Raw genomic sequence first — 22,970 nt, forward strand, 5'->3', positions numbered from 1 at the left:
CCAGTGTCTTGCACGTGCTAGGCAAGTGCTCTCTGAGCCACAACCCCAGCCCCAGAGTTTGTGTTTTTAATACATGTTTTCTTGAACTATAGGGATTATGGGCACTTAGCTCAAACCACATAGTGAAGTTAAAATAAGTCCTGATTTCTAGCCCATAAATATCAGGATGACTTATTATGTAAGCAGATACTACACACACACACACACACACACACACCCCTCATTATTAATATGTGGATTATTAGAAAATCTTACTGTGACGGGCAAACCATTCTATACCATGCAGCACATCACATTTGAGAAAAGAATGCATAATTTTGAGCACTGGACACAGACCAAAATCATAAGCTCATCTCATCAGATAAAAGATAAGGCTGGTTGAAAGGTGAGAAAACTTGCACTACCCTAGTGGTCCAAATGGTTTGCCTCACTTTTATGCAAACGGCTACAAACAGAAAATTCCATAAGCAAGAGGGGCAAAAGTGATCCATGCTGATCAAAAATTGTGTTTTAAGGCCTACATTGTTTTTTGCAAAGTGCCTTAAGGTAAGGACTCCTCTGAGACAGTAAAGAAAAAACTTAAGTATAGGTTGATTTTGCCTTGTTTTCTGGCCTGCAAAAGCTTGTATGGTATAACTCACTCAGTCTGCACCCTTAAAGACATCCTCAGGACTTCAGAGCATTCTGTGTAAGAACAAAGGGTGCTTGGGTTCAGTCCGCAACACTAGTCATTTTTACCACACAAATTCCCTTCTTTTGTGCTGGCAAAGGGGGATACTTCGAGCCCTTTGGGTTTAGAGGATCTTCAAACAGACAATAGTGTGCAAACAACCCTCAAGAACAGAACTTTACCAGGACAACCTCAAGGCTGAGAGCAAGGCTTTGAGAAACGCCCCTTCAGCTGATTTCCCTCTGCTCTTCACCCTGAACAAAGCCAGAATGACAATACTGAAATCTCCTTCTTTCTTTGGATTAAACCCCCTTTGCAGGAAAAGTATGCAAATACTCTGTGTGGCTCCCTTGACGGAGGCTACTCTTACCCAGATATCTTTTCTGTCCGGCTCCCCCGGCAGACCATCCGCTGCTTGACACAGAGACCAGCCTTCCAATTCAGCATCTTTCACAGCCTGACAGTCAGATCCCTGGGCCTGCCACTGCCTCTAAAAGGGGCTCATTTAGTCATAATTAACTATTCCCTGCATATTTCCGAAGGTATGGTAATTGTGCTAAAAGCCAACAAGTGAAGCATTCATTCTACTTCTTATTTAAATCTTTTCTCCCCCTCAGCAGTTTCCTCCCTCTGCCTTCTTCTCAGTCACCCCCCTCATCCCTGACCCCCACCATTTTTTCTTTCTGTCCCTCCCTGGTAACATTTCTCATAGAGAGATGGAATGAAGTTGGAAACTGCAGACTACAGGAAAACAGTTCAAAAGGCAGAGTGTACTGAACGATGATGCATCGTGTGGGGGGGAGTCACAAAAGTGAAAGAGGTTTAAAAATGAACAAATTGTTTCTGTTGGCAGAAATATACATGTATATAAATATGTAAATACGAACCTAGATATATTTGGGTGTATGTAAAATGGCCATATAATAAGCCAGTTTTGGTCCCCAGATATGTCTGTATATACACATGATATAAAAGTCCTACAGATTCCTTTTCTTAATGTATGATTCTTCTCCAAATCAGTTTTCACCCTGCATTACAAATAAGGAATACAAACAAAACATAATAATAACTTTGTTTCACCAGCTTCTCTTCTTTCTCCTTAAGCCCCAGACAAGACAGAAATGAGGTTGAGAATCTTAATTTCTGCCCTCTTGCAAATGGTTTCAGGTCCTGACAAGTGGGGCAATGAACCACTGGGCACTGTGTTCGGTTGTTGGATCAGGAGGTGTATGGGGAATGAGGTAAGGTGATGATCATCTACCTGGAAGATTCCCATAGCCACCGGCCACTGCACTACAGTCATGTGGGTCAAGTAGGAAAGTTGGCCCGGCTTTCCTGCAACATTGCCATCCACTCGATCCACACAGCACTGTTGTGGAGTTAGTCTTGGCATAGGAAAGTGCATACTGTTTCATTAAAAAAGACTCTAAAAACCAGCCCTTTGAAAAGCCCACTGAGATAAGTAGTAGGTAAAGAATATGAAGTCCCCAGTTCTTATGCTGAAACACTATTCTAGCTCTTCTCTTTGCTTTTGGCTAAATCATGATCCCATGCTGTCTCTTAATCGTCTGGATACTGCTATTCCTGGTGTTAATTTAGCAGGATTTCTTAGGGGGAACAGAAAATACTTTAAATGTTAACTTACAGAATGCCCGGTGAATGTAAAATAAGGTTAGCTGGCTGGGTATCTGACTCTTTCTCACCTATATGCAGTGGAGAGTGTGGGCATGAGACAGCATCAAAGAACTTGTACTCATCCAATTCAAAGTTGGAATTATAGTGGCAGCCTGTTATGGCTACAAAACGGGACATTAACTAACTTTCCTAATTGTATGATACAATTTGTAAAACTCTTTTCTCTGCTAACTCAAAGGCATACAGTTTAATGCATTTTCTTTCGTCATTTTCCCCACATATAATTTTATTCTTGCAAACAAAATATTCTACTTTTCTTACATTATCTTGTGCATTTGTCCATATAACTTGCCTTAAAAACTATAATTTTCAAGGCTGTGTCATATTTAATCTGTTCAGAATATTGTATTTATTTTTTTAAATGTAAGAGGTTTTTTTTCCTATTCTTAATAATTAATGTATAATCTAGTCCATGCTAGTTGTTTGCTCACATCAACATGCTTCCTTTATCATTATAATCATTGCCAAAAAAGTTGTTGCATTACTAAACATTAAGGTGGTTTTAAGAATTTGATTAGACACACTTTAAGATCATCAGACACTTTACAATTTATTTGGATTTAGGCAAAACTGGGCATGAAAACTAGTTAACACTTATAGGTATTTAAAGTTCATAGGCATCACTATGAATTTATTCATGAAAACACTGTTGCATGCCAATTGCGTGCTTAGCATACTACAAGCAAAACCATGACGATACTGAATTCTTAAACATTTCTTTCAACTTTAAAAATGATCTTAAATTTTTATCCCTGGAAAACTATTTATCTCACTTTTTTTTTTTCGCCCCATTTCCCCTAAGTGGTGTCAATGTATCTGAATATATGAAATTCTACATATTCACAAAAGTACAAAAGTGAAATTAAGGAGACTGTTAGTCTAGTCATTTTATAAAAAGACATGTGAACATTCTTTTAACTAAAAATAAAGAATTTATGCATGACTTTTCAAGAAAAATATTGTGTACACGTTGATAAATGCATAATAAAGGAACCATACCCATGATAGAGCCACAAAATTTCAGGGCTGGAGGATGAATGGATTTTCAGCCAAAGATATGAGTAAGTGGTGGCTGAATTTCTAACATTTTGTTAGATAGAAATGTGACGGGAAATTTGTGAATTTTCTTTACTTATTTTCAAGACATGATCTACCATGATAAGTTCAAAGAAACGAAACAAATACCACATCTTCTTTCAGGGTTGTTAAATGATTTCTAAAGGATCTTCCAGCTTTAAGATGTTTTCATTCTTCTGAGTCTGACCAGGAAGTCATACACATTTTCCCATGGGCAATCACATTAAAATCTAAGCTGTTTAGCCTGTCATTCAAGACCCTTCACAATCTGGCTTGGAATTGCTTTTTCAGTCCCATCTCTATTCACTCTCACACTCTGTCCTCCACCAGACCATTCCAGAAAGATGTTGTACTTTGTGACAGGGCTTCCTGCTTGGTGTTTATTATTTCCTTTGTTTCATGCTTATGCAAAAACCTGACTCCTTTTGCTCAGAATATCTTCCTTTGGCAAAACTTCTGGCACAATTAATTTTTCCCTAGTTTGTTTTCCTATGCAGCTTCTTGCAGATTTCTACTTCAACCTTCATAATCCTGAAATCTAAGTTTTTTTATTTGTTCCCTGGAATTGTGGGGTCTGGAAGGTAGAAACTGTCCTCTTTATTACTGCCTAACGTGGCACCAATATGTGGTTTAGTTGCTCTAAAAATATTTGCTGAAAGACTGAAGACTATAAATGGGGGAGACAGTTGGCTATTCACTAATTTGGCTAAATATTTAATGGGAATAAATTATGTTAAGAGATGCTAAGAGATGGAGAAAGAGTGAAATGAAGATAAAACAGTTAACAAGTTCCTGTATTCTTAGGTTTAGATTCCAGTGGAGAAGACAGACAAACAGATACCTTCAATATAGAGGGACTGAAACTTTCTTCATTCCCAATGTTTGAAGAATAGCCATATACTTATTTGTGTTCACAAAATCTATTTCTCACTGTGTCAGATACTATGCCAAATTCCACCACTGGAGTCAAAGACTGCAATATCTCAATATCTCAGGGTTTGTAATTCACTCTCCCCTTTGTTGGTATCTCCTCCATTTCCACCCATTTTCAGTTAAAAAGCTGGAGCTGTGAAAGTAATCTCTCTCTCTCTCTCTCTCTCTCTCTCTCTCTCTCTCTCTCTCTCCATATGCTGACATTAGGCAGCCCTGTCCTCAGTTCAGTCTCCATACTGAGTTCCTTCTACTTGACTGAGAACCTATCCCGGCCTCCTGCTTCCTTCATATTTCTCCTGGATTTCTCCCTTTGACTACAGAACCTCATCTGCCTTAACTTGGTGATCAATGTGAGCCATGTGGCTATCAAGTGCTTCCTGACATGATGTGATGAGAAAGGCAATTCTTCTCAATGGCAGTCTTCCCCAAAATCCATCACCCCAGTGTACCCTTCATGAGAAAACCTCATGAAGGACATCCTACAAAATACCTTAGTGGCTCTTCTCAAAAGCACTGAGGTCATGAAAAACAAGGGATGATTGGAGAAATTATCACAGAGCAGAGGGAATTAAGGAGATGTGGCCACAGTGCAATGTGGTACCCTGGACGGGCTCCTGGAACAGAAGAAGGACATGAGTGTGTAAAAAGAGGTGACATCCAAGTATACTTCATAGCAGATGGGCAGGGAAAGATTCTAGTCCTTTTTCCCAACAGGAAGTCCTGTTTCTGCTGTGTCTCATCAAAGCTCTGCTGAAAGCCTTTCTAAATATGTATGTAAAATGGCCTGATGACTTAGCATCACATGGTCAGTGGCTCTCTCTGAAAGGGTAAAATTAGTGGATACAAAAAAGGAAAAGTCCCAGCCTCCAAATTAATATCTCCTAAAAGGCTTCTAAGAATTGTTCTACTAAACATCCAGGGCTGTAGTAGATGACACTTCATTATGACTTCAGATAATACTTGTATGAACACAAACTTTTGTTTGTTGTACCCCAGAAAGTTTTTTTTTTTATTTTATTTTGCATTGAGTAGCAATTTCTTTAAGGGGGAAAAATTCTATGAGCATAATTAATATGTCAGAATAAGCATATAACACTAAAGATACCGGGCAACTGCTCTTACTCTCTGGCCTTAGAACACTTCATACTCTCACAGAGGACTCTGAGGAATGTCTGCTTATGTTGATTATAGCTGCTAATATTTACCACATTTGAAATTAAAATTGTTAATCTGAAAACAATTCATTAAAAAACCATTACATGTTAACATAAAATAAAAATAACTACATTTTCCCAAGCAATTAGGAGAGGGATGTTATTGCTTTACAATTATGTAAATATTTCTAATGCCTGGCTGAATAGAAGAGGGCTGGATTCTCTTATTTGTTTCTGTATTCAATGTGCTGTAATATGTTGGTTTTGGTTGAAGCAAATGACAAAAATCCATATCTCACAGATATATAGTTGGAAAAGGAAAGTGTACTTTAATAATCTTTTTGAAGTAACTATGAATATATATTTCTTTATATTACAACAAAACTCGATAATTGGTAGTTTTTTAAAGGTTAGTTGTAGTGGGGAATCTGAACTTGTACCAATAAACTCTTTGTACACTGTTACTTTAAAATATATTAGTTCATTTTATGTCTTCAGTGACTATTTCACTCATGCATGATTTTGCTAATAACATGCATTGGTCTTTTGAAAAATTTTGATTCAATGAGATATGCAGATTTCTCAAATGTTGACACATTTTACTATACAGTATCAAAAACTCACATTTTCTTAAGTCACTACCAATCTCATTAGAAAAGTCTTACAGAAACTATCCATCTCATGGTGGCACATAAAGGTTTCCTATAGTTTCCTCAAATTCTAACTTTCCATTTAAAGTTCTAATATCCTCATTGACAGAAAATAATATGGGTTGTTTTCCAAGAATGGCAGACTTAGTTTTTGTTCATTTTTGAGAAAATATATCTTTCAATCATGTATCCAAGTTTGAATAACCATAGTTTGTTCATCATTCTTTCAAATAAAAACCATGTTGCAGGACAAAAGCAGCTAGTTTAGCTTGCAACTCAAACAACTGCCCAGGAGATAAGCACAGATTTAGTACACAGTAGAAATAATTTACACAAATATAACATTTAGTCACACAGAATATGAAAAGGACATTTACTCAAAGGTAGAGATTTAATGCAGTTAATAATTTCTACTTCTTCATCAAACCAGTATTAAGTGAAACTGGCTTTTTTTTTTTTTTTTAAATTGCAATTACATGGTGGTGAAAAATCCAGTGCCCAGGAAGAGTCTTGAGTCACTACTTGAGCATACTTAGGAGCCAGCAGTTTTGCCTACCATTGCTTTTCTACTACTAGTGCACAGTTAGGGGGAAAAAGGCAAAGGACATCTTATCATTCTTATAGAAATAGTTTTGACCCCATAGAGCCCTTAGGGAACTACAGGGTATATGGGTCACACTTGGGGATCTGCTGATAGGGCAATTGTAAGGATGCCATTTCTTTTCCTTAGAACCTGGGGGAACTTATCTGAGAACCCACAAACCTGAAGGTGAGAATTTTAGCATATAGTCATTCAGTCCATAGAGTTGTAGAGAGGTTCTACAAAGTGAATGGTAAATATAAGAATGTCAAAATGTGCCAGAGATTATATTAATCAATGGAGAGGAGGTAAATTAAGAAGAATACAAAATACCAGCAAATCTAAGAAGTCAGTGAACACATGCTGACTTTGAAAGGCAGAGCTGGGGTCAAGGAAAAAAGAAAAGGGTAGGTGGTGAGACCAGGTATGAGCAAACCCCTCACCCCCCCCCCACTCCATGCAGCTTGCTATCTTCAATTTGCTTGTTTTGAGAGGTGAGGGCCTCATATGTGGCTAAATAGTGGGAATTGAACTTGTAGACAACTATACCCAAGTCCTGTTTCCTGTTTTTTGCTTTGTGTGTGTGTGTGTGTGTGTGTGTGTGTGTTGTGATGTTGGGGATGGAATCTAGGGTCTTGTGCGTGCCAGGTAAGTGCCCTAATATTGTGCTACACCCCCAGCCTTAATTCTTTCATTAACAATAATTTGACAATGTTTTCTGTCAAAATAGTTTATTATTCTAATAATAAATCTGTGAAGTATTAATAAATTGAGTTACTGTGGAAGAACTTTAGGTTAATTTCAAATAGCATTTTATTTAAAAAAAAAAGAAGAAGAAAAGCAAGAAAGAAAAAAAGGAAAAAAAAATTCAGGGCCAGCTTCTAGACCGCACAATAAAATTCCCAAACGAGGGGATGGATGGATTCATGGATTCACACTGATGTTTAAATTTTTAGATTTGACAGAACTAATGCAGTACATCTTGACAGCTATATACAGTAGCTTAATGCTAAGCTTTTTATGCTGAATATAGAACAGAATGAATTTTGCACCAGTGTTTTGACTGGGAGGTTTTAAGATTCTTATTCACATTAGACAGCAGTCTAAGGCTGCTTGATAAAACAAGCCTTGGCTATTTAATAACTGCCTGATAAAATGTCTCAATATTTAAGAGAAAAGAGAAACTGAAGGCAAAGACATTTTGAAAATATACATTTTAACCAGAATCTGGATGCTAAGTAAACATCTTTCAGTGTTCAGCCAGAAAGACTTGCAGCTGTAGCATTTGTGATTTACAGTAACAAGATGAAGATCTTCATGCAAAAGATAAATGATATCATAAAAATTCTTTATCAAAAGAAAATGCATTTTCTAGTGGAATTTATGTAGGAAAAGAATTTACACCAAGGTCGATTTAGTGCATTTTTAGAAGCTTTGAATTTGGAGCTTAGTGCGAGTACATGCTAGCAAATATTATTCTGTTTGTCATTCTGTTCTCTTTTTACAGGTTGCAGGCTGATTTTCTCTATAAGGGCACCTTCTTAGTTTTGTTTGTAAATAAGGCTACTATAAATTATTGACTTTGTGTTAGATATTAAAGTCTAGATGAACTAAAACTGGAGAGCTTCCCCTTTAAAAAACAAGAGGTTAAATTGTACCAAAATATGATACATATTCTAAAATATACATATATATTTTAACATGGATTAGATCTCCATCTCCCAAAAGGCACATGGTCTCCTTTATCAATGAGATCACATGTGAATCAGGAACCCTGGTTTGATGTGTGCAGCCTAGCTACCACTGAATATAAACACCGGTCCTGTTATTCAGTATGCAACTGAGCTAGTCTTCCACACTAGCCGAGGGGGGGGGGTATCTCTCTAATTTTCTAAAGTTGCCCATCTCTATCCGGTTCTGTCGAATTGCCACAATTGCCCAGATAAAACATTTGAGTGTGTGTCAGCTTTAATTAATGTAACATGACCTGATCATTTCCACAGTTAAGAATAAAGAAGTTTGCATTCTTTAAACCCAAAGCTCAACCTGGAGATTATGCTAAGTTGCTTCATTCATAGTCCACACTCCTCCGCTCATGTCAGAAGGACAGCATTTGTCCCCTCTAGTGATAAACAAATTATACATGAAATCAATTCCACTTCACAATCATTTTCCCTATTGGGTATTATCTTTCCTTCCCTGCTCCCTCCAGTTAAGCCCGCATCCTGTAACTTGCTAATGAGCTGAGGGCTTTCTGTTCCAGGTGGCACCCCCTGCCTGGAAGTCATGACATTTCCCATTTCGAATGCTGCTGGCATTTTTCGACAGCTCCTGCTAACTAGCCTTTTTGACCTGCACTAAGAGGAACTCATCTGATCGAATCCTCTAACCTGCCAATCATTCCAGCAAATGATCTTCACAGTCACTCCCAAGGCAGGAATGGAAGGGGGAAAAAAAAGGAAAAGCCAGTGAGAGAATGAGGGAGTCAGCAAAGCGGCTGCCTCTGCAGCTACCTAATGAGAATACTTTAAGTCTCTGAGGCAGCTGAAACACTGAAAAACTGGTGGGAAAATTAGGACACAACTGAATGCCTGGCTCTGTAATTACTGATTTCTTTCCATCCTGAGATCATTTTGAGAGCAACACCTCTGAGATGTGCCAGTTTCTAAAGAACACAAGAATACCCCACCTTACACAGAGAAAATAGATTTATTTCTCCTGCCACTATCAATATGCAATTCTCATAATCCCACTCTGTCAAACAGTATCCTTTGCAGAATTAATTATGTGCTATAAGCTCGTTAAGTGTGCATTTGTAAACTAGGGATGATTATAAGGTTTGTCACAGTGAAGCAAAGCTCTCTTTTTTTCCTAGGCATATTTTGAATGTTGCAACTAGTTAAGGGTGTTGACTTTTACACATTCATATAAAAGCAAACAGGTACAGTAGATGTTAGTACTAGGCTCAGGGAGGATTAAATTCTTGACATCAACAATATAGGATAATCTGGGCATTCTGAATTAATGGAGGTAAAAAATAATTTTTTTTTCTTCTAGATTTATTCTGCCTATACAGAATCAGTTTACTTAATTACATTTAAACATAGTGGGTCACCAGATCACAGAATAACTCAATTATTTTAGGAAGAAAGATCCGGTAGGTGGTTTATTTGGCAATGTGTCTCAACTCTAGGTATCTTTATATGGAGTAGATTTGTTGACCAAGAGATGATACAACATAATTACGTGTTATCATTACACCATTGTATGTAATAATGTAAAATAAATACTGTACATGATTTAATTGCACATGATAATCACAGATCTTTCCCCATTTATAGCAATTAGGCCAATAGCCCCACTTCCAGCAATTATTTCATGTAACTGAGGGCATTTTACTAATTACATTGAAAATGATAATCCAGAGCAATTAAAAATCCAAGGGCACTATACATAATGCAAAGTATATTAAAAGAATGGTAATATTTTACAGGGAGAAAATTCAACCATGTATGGAAGCAAACAGTACAGTATTTAATCCCGTGTTCAGCATACATGGTGACTCTCATTATAACAGGAATTTCTGACAATTTCTCCAACTTTTGTATTATTATTTTTCTAGACCTTGTATATTATTTCCTTAGCTGGAAAAGCAATTCTTTGATTAATCTATAATGTTATCTTAACAACTCTAGCACTGTTGGAAAATTACTCCTTTGACTATGTAGCATATTGAGAGGGGCAGGGGAGAGAAAGGAGAGAGAGAGAGAGAGAGAGAGAGAGAGAGAGAGAGAGAGAAGCAGCAGCAGCAGCTATCCCAAATTCCAAAAGAGACTGAGTAAATTATTCATTTGCACAACTAATTTGATGTTCTTAAAAGCTTTATTCATAGAAGCATCTCAGAGCATCGCAAACATTTTGTTAATCACACTTGTAATAATTTAACTAAAACGTTAACTTTTTTATTGAAATACATTCTGTTATAGCATTATGTTTGCTCTCTGTCTAAAATTTTAATGTGTCTAAGGACCTGAAACTCTGTATTTTTGTTCCTAGGGCTCTAATGACTGGCTTTCCCTGATTCTCCTCCCCATTTCTACCCAAAGCTCCCATTTGAAGAATATCTTGGGAGTGATGAGCATCTGTGGGACAATGGGAATAGTTTCTAGCTTCTTTTTGCCTTCCCGTCTCAACATTGTCATTTAGACATTGTCCTCTGTGCATTCAAATGTCATCCCAGACCATCAGCCCACTTCAACTCAAACAGCCTCCTTTTATGCTCAGACACTTCTTAGAGTACCAGCAGACCACAAAGACTGTCTACTGGGACTCAGCTGCTGTCCTGGTATTAATAATACAATATAGTGCACTTAGGACATAGATGATTCCCTCTGTATCCCAAATTCATAAGAATCACCATTAAATGAAAAGGAAAAATAGAACACCTGAGCTGATTATAGCCATGTACTATAGGTAAATGCTAACTCTAATAGTTTAGCCAAGCACTGTAGTGGATACCTTGGTTACGGGCCACACCACATCCTGTGGCCACAAGTTATAAGAATCCTTCATTCATATTATGTTGTAGGCTAAATAGTCCCTAAAAAAAATCAATCTGTGTTTTAAAAAACCAGAAGATGAAAGCCACAGTGCTATTTTCCCTGGCCCCCCCTAATTGAAAACTCATCTAATCTGGAAATGCTGAATCACAAAAATATAGTCACTTTTTGAGGATGCATAGGCTGATGAATCACTTTGTGGAGCATGAAACCAGATTCCTTTCTTTTAGCCATTTTGCCTCTTAGAACCCTCAATCAGAGGATGGAAGAGGAAAAGCAAGGCCAAAAAGTATCACTATTTTTAATTTAAAAAAACATCATTCTGAATTCCTTGTTTTTAAGAAAAACACAATGAAATAGTTCAAGTCAACGTAGCTTCGTGTGAATAACATACAGGGTTTAGAAAAACTGTGTGTGTTCACATTTGTGTGTGCAGAGGTAGGGGACGAAAAAGGGAGAGAATGACGATGGGGAAGCAGACAGCAGACACAGGGGAAATGTGAACATTTGGGGAAAGCAAGAAAAGGGCTTCAGAACTTTTTTTTTTTATGTTATTCTTGCAACTCTTCTGTAGACCTGAGGTCGTGTCGATGTAAAAAATTATGTAGTTTATAAATACACTCTGAGTGAAAATAAAATAACTTTATTTTTATTCTTCTTTGTAACAAGACTAGTCCGTCATTAAGCAGATTAGGTAGTCAAGGCCTGAGAGTTCCTTGCTGACCCATTCAGGGTTGGGGAGATGTAGGAGGGATGCTGAGGCAGAGAAGGGAGAAGATTATAGAAGAGACAAACTTCTATAGTCTACTGTTTTGCATTGGAGTTTAAAGGACATGAAAGGATCCTGATTTGTACCTCACAGTACACACAGAATACTATTAGGCTATCTCCTAGGATAGAGGAGAAGCTAAGGTAAAGGGGTGGAAGTAGACGGGAAACTGAACAATATTCTGGCCTCTTCTCGATCTTGTGTTCATAATGTACACTACGCATTTGTGGTTTAAAGCACTGTCAATTTCTCAAGTAAGATGTATTTTTTAATCTGCGATAATGTGGGAGTAATGACATCAACCAGGTATGCTTTCAGATAACACCTGAGAGGAACATCAGGGTTTGTTTCTCCTTCTGCCTACTATTTTTGCATCTTTTGTCAACTATATGAAGCAACAAAGATGATAGAAGCGTTGCTATTTGATAGGAAAAAATATCTGTAGGGTCATGAAGAAAATACCAGTTCTTTCAGGGAAAAACAAAACAAACAACAATAACAAAAAACGAACACCAAACCCCCAAACTAGAAAGAACCCCAGATTTAACAGCTGAATTTTTTATATGGTGATAAGTTCTATTGGGTGGCATCTGCTTTTGTGTCTATGGTTGAGAAAACACATGACTTAAAAGTCTTTAGTCAATAGCCCAAAATATGACACAGTGAAGATCTTAAATGTCATTCAATGAAGATATTATCACTCTGTTAAAAATGGGGTTTCCCTCTATACTTGTTGATTTTTACCTCACAGTACACAGGCCAGGCAAGGTGCTTTTCAGCTTCATAAAAGCTTCCAGGATGGCTAAGACCAGAGCCCTTTTCTGAGGGGTCCTTAAGGACAGGTTGTCCACCCCATTCACAGCTCAGCTGATGGCACCAGGGCTCCGAGACTGACCTACAACAGCCCACGGTAGGCCAGAAACTCATATGGGGGTGACTGACACGGCAGCCTTGCTCTCTGCGTGCTCATGATGATGGCTACAGCAATCAGAGCTGCTCTCTAGGACGGTTTCAATCTGAGGAAAAAAGAACTCAGTGGCAGACTGTCCCAGAGGCAGAGGGACAAAGAGAAATGACAATGAGCAGGATCCATGAATAAGCAGAAACAAGTCAGCTGAAGCCACAAAGTGAAGGGAAGATGAAAGCAATGTGAGTTGATGTAGAGACTGAAAAAGTGAGCCACCACAATGTCACAGCACGGAGGAGAGCAATAGGTGGCTCTTTCTCCAGGAACAGTTTCCAGAGTTGAGATGGCAGATAAACTTAAAGCAACTGTTAGGTTCTGAGTGACATGCCAGGCTACTTAGACTATCAACCCATCCTCCTTTTCACAGACCACTGCTAACTGAGGAAGCCTGACCTGGTCACCTTCTCCTGAAAGATTCTGACACCAGCTCTGTCTCAGTCTCTCCTGTCCCCGTGGGCACTAGGCTTGGTGTGTCTGCACAGCGCTCCGACACTCTCAGCTGTGCATCTCTATCCCTCTCACTTTGGCTCTTGTCTCTTTGCTCATCTTTCTCCTCCTTACACACAATGGGACTTAATCTGGAAATGAAACACATCTTTACTTAATTCAGTTTTCTCTTTCTGATTCCTCTTCATAAAACTTAGGTGAGAGAAATGCTTTTCACCAACATTGTCCAGTAGAACATTCTGTGATCCTGGAAATGTTGTGTACCACCCTAAAAGTGGTGACTTGTATGCAGCTTCAAGCACTTGAAATGTGGTACTGCTACTGAGGAAAGAATTTATTTAAGTTAACTGAAATCAATTAAAATTTAAATAGGCACATATTCCTAGTGGTTACTATGTTGGACAACACAACTCCGTTCTTTAAGAAGTGAAAGGAGGAAGGAAAGAGAGGGAGAGAGGAAGGAAAGAAAGAAGGAGGGGGAAAGAAGGAGAAGAAAGGATGGAGGGAAGAGGGTGGGGAGAGGAAAGAAAGCAGGAAGAAAGGGCAGGAGAAAGGGAAGTAACAAGGAACTGCTTAATTTTATGTGATGAAGCACTGATTATTTTCCTAGTTTGTCTTTATCCTGACCCAAAATAGTTGATTATTTTATCGCATGAATTTATAATTCCTACATTATCTGCTGGGGAATTCAATATCTAATGCTACCTGCATCAACATCCCTTCGAGTTCCTAGAATGCAGATTCATGGGCACCAGGAACTGGATTTGAAGAACTCCTCAGGGGTCTGGTGCCCCAAGCTCTGTCTAGAATCTGGTTCCTAAAAAAAAAAACAACTTTACCTTATTTAATTAAATTTTCTTGAGCAATCAATGCATTCTATTTTCTTTATTTGACAGACTACTTTTAAGAAAGCATTGCTTAATGACTGAGTCAAGTAGTGATTCTCTATAGCCATTTTTCCATCATTCTGCAATTCTTAAATAATTTTGGACTAGCAAAGAAAACATGCTAAAAGGAGGGGAGAGGGTCACCAAGGTATGCACACAGTGAACCTCTTGCACTTGAATCAAATTCTTTAACACAGTAGACAGATATTCATAGATTTATTATGAATTTAATGGGGGTTAAAGATCAATTGCTTGATTGAAAAGAGTACCTACTGTTTCAGGAAAATTACAAAACATATGTCTAAAGAGAAGTGCCATTCTTACTCCTTGAATTCAGTAAAAGAAGAAGGAGACAGTGACCAAGCACTTCCTATGTCAATTCAGAATGACCGGAAAATTAAGCTCAAGAGAGGGGTATGTCTGGTATCACTCTGTTCAAATACAAGTGATACTAATGGATGTGCTATTCAACATAGCTTCTGGCCTTGTCCTTAGGGAAATTCTATTCATGTTTAAGGCTTTCTCAGACTTTAGAAGGGTCTTATTTTCAATGGTGGTGAGTGGGAAAACAAGTTGTCTTTAGAGGATAACAAAATGCAGCACAGTATTTTGATCAACAGTGGCACTTATCCCATTTTTAACTTAGGAGCTTGTGGTTTTCTTTTTATTTAATTTCACTATAAGTTTTTAAAACGAATTGCTGAAAAGCAAAAATGCATTTCATTAGCTTTTCTACTAAGGCCAATTTATGTAAATCCAGCATTATTAAATAAATAATTGAAGTGACCTCAGTTTGCAAGGAAAAAAACAATGTGACACTGAGGTATGGGAGAAAAATTAGGACTTGAAACATTCCTTCCTACTTAACCCTCCATCATTGGGAAGACAGAGGGATGCAATGCCTGCCACATGTACCTCCCTATAACTCCCCTGAGAGGAACGGTTAGAATGCTAGTCTGCATTCAGCCTCTTTGAGCCCCCAATATCTTCCCCCTCCTTTTTCTCAATCTCTCTGGGCTTTACAAAGAACTGGGACATTCAAGGGAAATTTAAGATGCCACAGTCTGCTCTAAACAGAAAATGAATTCAACAACAATAAAGAAATCAAAGCCGAGGGAATCACACATTTTTCCAATAAGGATGCCTTATTTGGGTAGACATTTTGCTCTATAATGTCTATAACTTAATAATTAGTTGCTGGTCAGTGTGAGGCCATTCCATATGCTGTATGAGGCCAATAAACTGGCTATCTTATTTGATCTCTAAGACAGCCCTATTTGATTAAAATTTAAAAACCCACAAAGATGAGAAATTAAAATGATTTCTTTTTCTGTTGACTGACAGAAAACTGTTAGAATCCAGCTTTCCCACAGCTTTTCTGAGAGGAGAAAAATTGAGATGTTTCCTCCACATCGTGTTGACTCAAGCTGAGGTATTTGGCTAGAACAACAATAATATCCAAGCTTTAAAAGTTGGTGTGAAAAGACAGAACTTGTGGAGAAAAAATTAGCATTGCTGTCAAGTAATTGTAGAGAAAAAGCTTCCACTGTGCAGATATAACCTTAGATCTAGTTTAAAAATCATATTGCCATGAAAATGCATTTTTGTAAAGACTTTCAAATACTGAGGACTGAAGTTCTCAGCACCTTTTTAAAATCTCCTTTCAAACATTAGCAATTTTTGAGACTGCCTGGGCAATGCTCTATCCAGTTTGCTTGATTTGATTTTTACAAGGATGAGGTGACCTGAAACACATCCTAGAAGCTTTGACAGCCAGGCTAAGGTCAGGAGATCTCAAAAGAGCCAAGAAAGGACATGGCACTGTGACTGAAATTCAGGTTTGCTTGTGTGCATGTGGGAGGCAGAGCACAAATAATGTCCACTTTTTGTTTTGTTCCACCAAATTGGCTAAGGGATTTATAAAGCCAGGGGTACTCATTATGATAATGCAGGTTAAATACTTTTTAAAAGCATATACCACAACCCTCATGAATCAAAACATTCTTAGAATGAGGATGTAACTGGTCAAAAACAGCCTGATTCTTGGGTCAATCAAAATTCAGAGTAAGAGCACAAATTCTATCTAGTTACTTGTGCTTCTAGATAACTTTATATCCAATGAGGAGAAACAGCCTGAAAAAGGAGAAGTCTTACTCAAGTTTAACAGTAACATCTTTTGACTGTCATTTACCATATTTTATCTAGGGATCTCTTTCCTCTGAATCATTCATACACTACCAACACAGCCCTGAGAGGCCTACATTGGCCCCTATGTTGACAGCACATAAAAACAAGCCTTAAAAAAGCTCAATGTACTGGTAGATCATCCATAAGGAAAATCTGTATACTTAAATTCACTGTCTTTACCTTTCTGTCAATTTAGCCTCTTATCATATTTCAAATTAAAAGAGGAAGGAAGAATGCCTCCTGTATACATCTCCAATTCACTTGAACAATTATTGAACTTTGAATCAGTATAAAAAGTTTTGCCTATAAGGGCAAGTTAACTATTTATTTGCTTTAGAGTATGATATTACATTGAAAGGGAAAATACACGTGTGTATACACACACACACACACACACACACACAGAGACACACAGACACACACATACACACAGAATTCCAAAAACAGAAACAAAGAAAACCAACCCCCCTCCCCAATAAAAAACAAACAAACATAAACCCCATATATTTCCATCTGGCAATTAAGAAAAGTCTTTCCAGAAGTTGTCATCTCCTGTTTGTCGCTATATAGCACGCATGATGACTGGGACAGGGTATATCACCTAGACTTCACCATGTTTATATTATGCTTCCTGTCTGCAAAATAGTAGAGGTCAAAAACTGAAATAGTGCAAAGGAGAAACTTCATCATGATAAAGTCTCTGCCAGGAGCCAGATAGAAATCAGAAATGGGTAAAGAGGCTCAGATGGCACTTAAGCAAAACAGGGGAGCTTACATCCTCTCCATAGGAGGTAGCCATGATTGGGTCACACACGAAATCTGGTAGGAATGGGAGTGCAGTATTGCCAGAATTGCCGATTTTTCCAGGAAAGCTAGAAATCTATCGAGTCTTTGTGTAAAATCTCCCAGTTTTTAAATGTGAGCAACCAATTAAGAGTGTGTGGACCAAACAAAGCAGGTTTGTGGCTTAGATACAACTCAGAGCAAACCTTTTTATGACCTCAATGAAGATTGTGTGAGCACAGAAGATGATTTGCTCATGACTCAAACAGTTCACTTAGGACTACATAACTAAAGTGCAAGGCAAAATATAATTTTGGTTAGACTCTAGGACGTACCTGGAAATAGGGAATTTCTAGTAGGTGTCTGGAAATATAGAAATGACTGAATTCACTCTGCCTCAGTAGAATGTCTGATAAATGCCATAATGAACCCAAGGGACTCGTAAGATAGTTTCAGGGAAAAAATGAGTCTGAAATATTTCATTCAAAGAATCTATTCAATATCTATTAAATATTACCTTCCAAGTAAAAGTAGGTCATCTTACCTGCTCTCTTGAGAGGGCTGTGCTCATCAGTGCTTGCTGTTTGATAGACTTTTGCCATAACTATTGTTTTTCCCAAAGGCCCGCATGCTCTCTCCAGCTTCTGGCTGCAATCTCACATTTGAGACGGTAAAAATAGAAGACACTGAGGACAGAATGAAAAGTTTTCATTTATATACTTATAAGTATGCTAATGATCTTTTTTTTTTAAAAAAAAAAAAGTAGAAACTGAGATGTCATTCTTCATGTGCAGCACATAGATTGCCACAGTGTCTTATCGTTGAAATGTCAAGTGGCCACAGGCACGTGCGCACACGCACACACACAGGATGGGAGAGTCTGCCTTCCCCTCAGAACCACAGCTCAGGTCTCCCACAGGTCTCAGATCTAGAACAATTAATTTGGATCTGGAAACAACATATTTTGCCCTTTCTTTATGCCATTCTTTCACTTCACTCAATGGAGAAGTATTTACTGAGTCCCACAAATCAGAATGAAAGGAAATTCTTGTTCTTACAGGTTCTGGCTGTAGGAGACAGACAGAAAACAACCAAATAAATATGATAAATAGTGATACGTGTTAGGGAGGAAAACAGAACAGGGACGAGACATTGGAAGTTTGAGGGTAGAAGGACGTCAGCAAAGGCTTTCCTGATACGGGACACTTGAGCAGGGTTTGAAAAGGAGGAGAGAGGGCAAGACCTGGACCTTTCTCTAGAGGAAGAGAAAGTACAAACGTCAAAAAGAGGAGGCCAGAAGAGAGGCAGACCAGTTAGGAGGCTACTGTGACAAAAGGTCAATAAAGGATCTGAGTGGCTTGGGACAGGGTGATAGCAGTGAGGTGAGGACTGGTATGATCCTGGGTATATCTTGAAGGTACGACCAACAGTGTTGGTGGATGAATTGGATATAAAGTGTGAGAAAAGGTGTCAAAGAACTACCCTAAGCTGGGAGAATGGCATTGCCATTTATTCACAAGGAGTAAGTTTGGGGAGAAGATTAGGAGTTCAGTTTTGATAATACTAGTGGAGACACTGGGCAGTCACTTGGATATGCAAGTCTGGAGTCAGAGGAGGTAGAGCTAGAGATAGAACCATGTTTCAATGATAATATTTAAATATTGAGATTGGATAAGATCATCAGGGCTCCAAGGAGTGCATGTAGATAGAAAGACCTGAGGATTAAGCCTCAGGACACTGGAACAATGAGAGGTCTAGCAGAAGAGAAACCAGCAAAGGAGTATGAACAAGAGGGTTTAAGAGGCAAAAGGAAAATCATGAGAAAATCCTGCCTGGAAACCAAGGGAGGGCAGTGCCACGAGGTGGCCAACCATGTTAAATTCTGCTGATCAAGATGAAGGCTGGGGGGCTGGGGTTGTGGCTCAGTATTAAAGTGCCTGCCTAGCATGCATGAGGCACTGAGTCCGATGCCCAGCACCACATAAAAAAAAAAAAAAACAACTAAATAAACAAAATAAAGGTATTGTGTTTATATATATATATAATGATGAAGCCTGGGAAAAGATACCAGAAACTTTGAAAACAGAAGTTCAGGAGTTGTGGACTTAAGGACCTGGTTGCAAAGGACTCAGGACAAAACAGAAGTTTGTCCTAGAGGATGTAGATACATTTGAAGTGGGTGTGCTTTTTTTATTTTTGAAATAATGGCACGGAGTCACATAGTGGCATCTTGTTGTTTTAGGATAATATGTAAAGACGATGCAGGAAAAACTACAGATCTGGAAAGGCCCATCTGTAAATGAGAAATCTGAAGTCCATGGAGTCTGAGGCACCTGTCCAAGGTTGCCCTACTAGGTAACATTGGAGCTGAAGCGAGAAGCCAGGTGATCTGATTCCCAGCTCAGTTTTCTTTAGACTGTACCAATTTGTTGGCCTTCTTTTACTGAATTTGAATTTGTGAATTAGCAAATGAATGTAATAAAATCAAGGACTCTGTGCTATGAAGTGTATTTTGTTCATTTACTTTGACAAGGGTAGTTCAGCCTCAATTATTTATGTAACTTGATAGTATACACAGGAGAATGCCCTGTGGTGTATTTGGGAAAAGTAATGAATTTCTTCTAAATCAGCCCTCCATTTACTTTCCTGCAATTAAATCTTTGTGAAGAAGTGGGGCAAGGCTGTTGGGGTTTTAGGACAGAGGGAGAATGATAGGGTGCCAGTGGAATTAGCCAGTTTGAACTGCCAGACCCCAGGTAACTATATCATTTATTCTTGCTTTATGCATTTATAATTCCACCAATATATTACTTCTAAATTTTGATGTTATGCAACTACAATGAATGCTCAGTTTTAATGTGCTTCAGCATCCATTTTGAACATAAGCTGAATTTTCTCATACGAAAAGCAGGGCTCAGATGCCCTGACACAATTTCCAGTTCTTACACATCCCCCACTCTAGTTTCTCAATCTGGTCCATCCAGGCACCTGCCCTATATAGCTGCTCCCTGATGACTACTTCCCTATGGGACATCCAGGCATGGCCTGCTGGACTAGCCCCATGACCCTCCCACCCTGCATGGACTGTGGGGACATATGTAGTAGCCACCGCCAGTCATAGTAAGACAAAAGGAATTCTTGTCTGTTTGCTTTAAATCTGCCAATAAAACTCCCCAAGGGAAATCTGTTTGGAAGAAAACCCTGGACTACCCAAAGGTATTGACTTCAGTGTCCCCCTCCTCTTGGTGACTGTGCTCCCTGACTTCTGTACTACAGGCATGCAGTGTACCCCTCAGGACCTATAAGTACTAGAACTTGTAAACTTTCACATTGTGTTTGTATAACTGCAGCCATTTCTGAGATTTGTCTCCTGAGGGTAAAGCCTCTGTGAAATGACCCATGCAGGTGGACCTCTGTGGGTACTCTTCTGCCTGGGCCTCTAAGTTGATAAAGAAACCTGAAAGTTCCATTCACATCAGTAACTTGATGAGTTTTTAAGGAATAGTCAAATATCAAAGATATTACATTATTGTTTTCTTCCAAAGCAAATAAGAGTCTAGCATAAATAACACTTTATTTTTTTATACAATTCTATAGAACAGCTGCCGTTCCCTGCAGTACCTAGGCTACAATAACCCTGATGCTCTTCTCAAGGGTCTGACAGATCAGAGCACACCAAGAAGGCTAGGGGGCACTAATATTTTTGTTCCCAGCCTTCTTTTTAAAATCATCACGATTATTATGATTACTATGATAGTGGGGATTAAACCCAAGGGCACTTAACCACTGAACTACATCTCTAGTCCTTCATATTTTGACACAGGGTCTCATACTCTGTTTGTTTAGAACCTTGCTAATTTGCTGAGACTGGCCTCAAACTTTGGATTGTCCTGCCCCAGCCTCCTGAGTGTCTGGGATTACAGGCATGTGTCACCATGCCTATAGTCTTCTACTTTTAACCTGGTTGTACTACCTGTTGGAATAAGTTTTTCTTTTGAGGGCTATAAGGCATCTTAGAGAATGAGAATGCTCTAGACTGATTTGAGTCCCATTCCCAATCCATGTATTGATGCCCTAAACCTCAACGTGATGTTATTTGGAGATGGGGCCTACAGAGGTGGTTAGGATTAGAGGAGGTCAAGAGGGTGGGTCACTCATGATGGTATTAGTAGCTTTGTCAGAAGAGGAAGAAAGAAGTGTTCTATCTACCCTGTGAGGACACAGCAAGCAGGCCCTCTGCCAGACAGAAGGAGAGACCTCAGCAGGAATCATTCTGTGGGCACCTTCATCTTGAACTTCCCATCCCCAGAGCTGTGAGTAAAAAGTGCCTATTGTTTAAGCCACCCCACTCTGTGGTATTTTGTCATAGCAGTCTGAGCTGATGAAGACAGCGAGGTTCCTGGAATTGGTGAGTCTGAACAATGACTTGGTTGCTAAGACAATCCATTTATTGATTCTGCAACACTTCTTCCTCCCAAGTGGACCTTCTTCCAACTCCCCTTGGAAGAGAAGCACTTGAGGGCTCTCAGCTGCTGCTACTGCGGCTGCCATGGAGTCAGACGAAGAACTTTCATAACTTTCGTAACACGAAACTTAATTTTAAGAATTTCTAAACATAGTGTGCATAATATTAACCCAGACAAGAGAGTCACCAAAACCAGTCATTTCACTTAAAGGAATAATGCTCAAAGTCTCTGAACCGGGGAATTCTTTGTTTTGTAAACATGTTTACAAGTACAGCCGCGTTGTTCTAAATGGAAATGACTGTAGTTTTAACACTGGGATTGTCCTTGCTTGCGACTGGATTTATGCTTCATAATGATTATCTTCTAGACACAGAAATAGCATTTCTGTAACTCAAAATTGTTACCGGAGGCATTTAGTAGAATCTTGCCTTAAAAATATAATGATTTTTCATCTTTATTCTCCCCCCTTCAAAAGGTTTCACTGCTCCTGATGTTTAACGTTATGCAAAGACGTGTTTCTGCCAATGAATATCGCCTTATGGTTATGCTTCTGCAAATAGCCTGCTGTGAGCTGATAAAGGGATTAATGCAGCCAAAATTCTTAATCTGTGAAATTACAAATTAAATTCTCATATTAAAAATACCACCCTGAGGTATTTTTTGTGGTTTTAATTCCCCTCTGGTGTTCTGCATACATTGTGTTTGTTAATGATGGGGACAAGGCTGTCTCCGCTGGCAGTCTGCTGTGGAGTGATAATGTGTAGGCATTTACTCACTGATAGAAACTGGATTTAACCACTGGCTGATAAACTAAGTGGCAAGTGGGTAATAAGTCCATATTAGCAGAAAAGTACTACTACAGAATTCAGAATTCATAGACCATCAAAATCCTGGCTTAAACTCAATCATCAAGTCAGATGGGATTGAGATGTCACAAAGGAGGAGTGATATCAAGTTACAAGTTCCACTAAAGAGGGAAAACAAGCCATATGCTTGAGTGTGGTGAGCAGTAAATGAATGAGCCTATATACGTGTGTTTTTTTTCCTCAGTATAGTAAGATGTGTCACAAAATCATTATTTTCCATAGAAATTTCATGTTTTCTTTTTTTATTTGGGGGAATAACTGTTATAATGATGGCCAGTGG

At 38.6% G+C, this 22,970-nt stretch overlaps 1 protein-coding gene across 6 annotated transcripts in view; it reads right to left on the reverse strand.

Annotated features, from left to right (window-relative positions):
- Cdk14 (cyclin dependent kinase 14) overlaps positions 1–22,970 on the reverse strand; it is a 614,076-nt gene that overhangs the window by 93,067 nt on the left and 498,039 nt on the right. For 5 of the 6 annotated variants that reach the window (XM_048785430.1, XM_048785432.1, XM_048785433.1 and 2 more), the window contains one exon: positions 17,903–18,044. In XM_048785430.1, the coding sequence (XP_048641387.1) occupies positions 17,929–18,044 (116 nt within the window). In that variant the 3' untranslated portion in view covers positions 17,903–17,928. Of the gene's footprint in view, positions 1–3,837; positions 14,319–17,902; positions 18,045–22,970 lie in introns of those variants that run through there. The other variant, XM_048785431.1, reaches the window with a different exon arrangement.

This window comes from Marmota marmota, unplaced genomic scaffold (assembly GCF_001458135.2).
Source record: "Marmota marmota marmota unplaced genomic scaffold, marMar, whole genome shotgun sequence".
Lineage (NCBI taxonomy): Eukaryota > Metazoa > Chordata > Mammalia > Rodentia > Sciuridae > Marmota > Marmota marmota.